Source organism: Nothoprocta perdicaria, unplaced genomic scaffold (genome assembly GCF_003342845.1).
Source record: "Nothoprocta perdicaria isolate Ctin4 unplaced genomic scaffold, notPer1 scaffold_398, whole genome shotgun sequence".
Classification (NCBI taxonomy): Eukaryota; Metazoa; Chordata; class Aves; order Tinamiformes; family Tinamidae; genus Nothoprocta; species Nothoprocta perdicaria.
The window spans coordinates 4,068-8,116 of record NW_020455641.1 but is presented as its reverse complement, the minus strand read 5'-3'; the positions used below and the strand labels follow the sequence as shown (position 1 = coordinate 8,116).

The 4,049-nt window shown below is 70.6% G+C and overlaps 1 protein-coding gene across 1 annotated transcript in view; it reads left to right on the top strand.

The window, feature by feature from the left end:
- AGAP2 (ArfGAP with GTPase domain, ankyrin repeat and PH domain 2) overlaps nt 1–4,049 on the top strand; it is a gene marked incomplete at its 3' end in the record, with an annotated part of 12,867 nt that overhangs the window by 4,758 nt on the left and 4,060 nt on the right. Inside the window, exons 2-7 of the mRNA XM_026045080.1 lie at nt 47–724; nt 2,701–2,759; nt 2,838–2,925; nt 3,418–3,503; nt 3,578–3,719; nt 3,791–3,912. Of these exons, the coding sequence (XP_025900865.1) occupies nt 47–724; nt 2,701–2,759; nt 2,838–2,925; nt 3,418–3,503; nt 3,578–3,719; nt 3,791–3,912 (1,175 nt within the window). The remainder of the gene's footprint in view (nt 1–46; nt 725–2,700; nt 2,760–2,837; nt 2,926–3,417; nt 3,504–3,577; nt 3,720–3,790; nt 3,913–4,049) is intronic.

The window sequence follows — 4,049 nt, the reverse complement described above, 5'->3', positions numbered from 1 at the left end:
CCGGCCGTGCCCCCCAAGCCCGACCCTGCGCTGCTGCCCCCCAAAGCCGAACACGTCCCGCCGGGTGCCCGGGGGGCCAAGGGCACCTTGGAGGCGCCCCGCGAGTGCCCCCCGGCCGAGGGCTGCGCACCGGGTGCCCGGCGGCCGCTGCTGAGCCAGGCGACCTGGGCGTGCGCCGAGGTGGCCCCCGAAGCCACCAAGCCCTCGCCCTACCCCGCGCCCGGGGCATCCTCACCTCACCCGTCYGCCGGCCCCCGGCGCCTCCGCTTGGCCAACAAGCCCTTCAAGACGGTGACCACCAGCGGGGCCAAGATGGGCTCGGAGGCCAAGGCGGGCAAAGGTGCCCACAAGGGGCCCGGCAGCCGCCTCTCGTGGCCCGAGGGCGAGGGCAAGGGGCGAGCGAAAGGCGGGGGCAAGACCGGCACCGACGGGGGCCCCCGGCCCCCCGCCCGGGCCCGGCTCTCGCCTCGCAAGGGGAAAAGCAAAACCCTGGACAACAGCGACCTGCACCCGGGGCCGGCGGTGCTGACGGCGGCTGTGCCCCCCRGCGAGGGCGGCGCGGGGCTCAAGCGGGGCCGCGAGGGCGGCCGAGCCTCCACCCGCGACCGCAAGATGCTCAAGTTCATCAGCGGCATCTTCGCCAAGAGCCCGGCGTCCACCCCCACCCACCCCGCGCCCCCCTGGGCGCTGCTCAGCACCGACCTGCCCCGCGGGGCCTCCCCCAGTAAGTACCCGGGACCCTGTTTTGGGGGGGTGTGGCATGGGGGGCTCCCGGACGCCACGGCCCGCTGTGCTGTGGGGTGTCTTGGCGCTGCACCCCGGTCCTCCCCCCATGACGGGCTGGGTGTTTTTGCGGCTGTCATGCTGGAGAGCGAYGGGGGCTCCCGGACGCCTGGGCCCACCGGGTGTGGAGCAGTGGCCTGTGTGGGGCTGGTAGCAAGCTGAGGGGCAGAGAGGACCCGTCCGTGGCAGGGGCATGCGTGGGTGGTAACTCCCAGCCGTGGGGCTGGCACCCACGGAACAGCCTGGGGGTGGGCGCCTGGCGGGGGCAGCCCTGGCTCCCTCTGCCTCAGTTTCCCCCTGCTGGGGGGGGACTCTACAGGCCATGGCCATGACCATGGCTTGGCCAGTGGCCTGGTGGCCCTGTGGCCTCGGTCTGCTCGCAAAGCGGGCTGGGCTGGGAGCTGGGGCTGCCCCATAGCGGACAGACAGCTGTGTGTCCGTCCCCTCTGCAGCTGCCGGTGTCCCCTTCCATCCCTCCGTCTGCTCTCCCAGCCCCGCGTCCCCTTGGCCAGCCGGCCGGCCTTGTGCCCACGTACAGGGCACAGGGGCGGCTGCTTAGCCCTTCGCCCTCCTGTGCCTCTGTCCAGCCACCCGGGTCCCCCTGTTCTTCTGGCCAGTTGTTCCCTCGCCATCCATCCATCCATCCATCCATCCATCCATCCATCCATCCACCCACCCACCCATCCATGCACCCCTCCGTCCATCCTGCATCCCTCTGCCTGTCCATCCACCCATCCCTCCATCTGCCCTTAATCCAGCCACCCACCCGTCCGCCTGTCCATCCATCCATCCTGTCCCCGTGTCCCCCAGGCCAAGCTGGGGGGCCCCCCCAGCACCCACCCCGCGGTGCCGCGTGGGCAGAGGCTGCCGGGAGGGCCCGTGGGTGGCAGCGGGGCCCGTGGGTGGCACAGCGCCGCGATGACGCGTGGGGTGACAGGCACCGCCGTTAACCCCTTGGCTGCCGTGGGCGCGGGGCTGCGCTGGGGCTGTGACGTGGGGGAACTGGGCGCCGTGACGTGGGGCACCCGCCGGCCCCGTTTCCCTGGTGAGACGCTGCGGTGACGGGCTGGGCGCGTGGGGCAGCTCGGGGTGCCCAGGCCCGTGGCAAGGGAGCGTGGCCCAATGGTTCCTGGCATGTGCTACGTCCTCCCCGGCCACGGGGCAGCCCCAGGCCACACCGTGCCCTTGTGCCCGCATGCTCCGGTGWCCCGGTGCACACCGTGGCCTCTGTGACAACTGTGTCCTCACGCCCACTGCGTCCTCCTGCCCACTGTGTCCTAGTGCCCGTTGCGTCCTCGTGCCCATTGTGGCCTCATGTCCATTGCGTCCTTGTGCCCATTGTGTCCTCGTGCCCATTGTGTCCTCATGTCCATTGCGTCCTTGTGCCCATTGCGTCCTCGTGCCCGTTGCGTCCTCGTGCCCATTGCGTCCTCATGCCCATTGCGTCCTCATGTCCATTGCGTCCTCGTGCCCATTGCATCCTCGTGCCCGTTACGTCCTCGTGCCCATTGCGTCCTCGTGCCCATTGCATCCTCGTGCCCATTGCATCCTCGTGCCCACCGCGGCCTTGTGCACAGTGCGCCCTCGTGCCCACGACATGGTCGTGCCCATGGGACCCTTGTGCACACCACGACCTTGTGACGCTGGACCCGCCGCGTCCTGCTGCGCTCTACACATGGGTGCAGGAGCACAGGGTGGCCGTGCTGGGGGGGTCCCACCAGGGTGCCACGGTCACGGCTCCACCAGGGCCTGTTCCCGCGGCCCTCCCCACCGCCTCCGCCGGGCTCGGTGCCGGCTGCCGTTGCCTGGTGACGGCTCCATGGCCGCCCACGCCGGGAGCCGCCGGCGGAGCTGCCGGCAGGGCCGGGGGCGGCAGCCTCCCCGCCGGGCTCCCTCTCACCCCTCTCCTCCCCACAGAGGCCTTGGTGAACAGCCAGGAATGGACCCTGGGTCGCTCCGTCCCCGAGATCCGCCTGGTGGGTGCCGTGGCCTCGGGGGTCCCCTGTGTCCCAGTGCCACCGAGGGCCCCGACGCCGACCCCTGTCCTTCCACAGGGTGTCCTGGGCAGCAGCAAGAGTGGGAAGTCGGCCCTCGTGCACCGCTTCCTCACTGGCTCCTACGTGGGCCTGGAGCCCACGGAGAGTGAGTGCCTGGGGTGGCCATGGCCACGGGGTTTGGTATGGCCATGAGGTTGGCCGTGACCGTGGGGCTGGGCATTGCCGTTGGGTTGGGTATGGCTGTTGGGTTGGGTATGGCCGTTGGGTTGGGTTTGGCCATGGGCTTGGGCACGACCATGGGCTCGGGCACGACCATGGGCTCGGGCACAGTCGTAGCGCTGGCCATGGCCATGGCGTTGGGGTTGGCCATGGCCATTGGGTTGGGCATGGCCATGTGTTGGCTCTGGCCGTTGGGTTGGTTTTGGCAATGGGTATGGGTATGGCCACAGGGTTGCATATGACCATGGGACTGGACATGACCATGGGACTGGACGTGGCCATGGRGCTGGACTTGGCCATGGGGTGAGGCACGGCCACGCGGCTGGGCTCCTCCCTGGCCATCCGTCCCCACGGCACAGCCCCATCCCCACGGCGCGGTGGGGCCGCGCTGCCACCCCGGCTCTTCCCCTGGCGCCAGGCGGGCAGTTCAAGCGCGAGGTGCTGGTTGATGGTCAAAGCCACCTCCTGCTCATCCGAGAGGAAGGCGGCGCCCCAGATGCCAAGGTACGTGGGGACTRCGGAGGAGGCCGTGCGCGGCGACACGAGCCGTGACATCCCCGTGTCCTCCCCACCTCCAGTTTGCCAACTGGGTGGACGGCGTCATCTTCGTGTTCAGCCTGGAGAACGAGAGCAGCTTCGAGGAGGTGACGCAGCTGCACGAGCTGCTCAGCGGCCACCGAGCCCCCGGGGACGTGGCCCTGGCGCTGGTGGGCACGCAGGGTGAGCCGGCGGGGCGGCGGCGGGGCCGGGGGCGCCGGGGCCCCCGCCTCACCCCCCGCGCTGCCCCACAGACAAGATCAGCTCCTCCAACCCGCGGGTGATCGAGGACGCCCGCGCCCAGGCGCTCTGCGGTGACATGAAGCGGTGCCTCTACTACGAGACCTGCGCCACGTACGGCCTCAACGTGGACCGGGTCTTCACCGAAGGTGGGTGATGGAGACGCCGCGGGTGCTGAGGAGGAGAGCTGCCACTGTGGGGGCCTCAGCGTGCGCTCGGTCTTCCCCCATGGTGGGTGATGGGTCACGGTGGGTGATGGGGACGTGGTGGGTG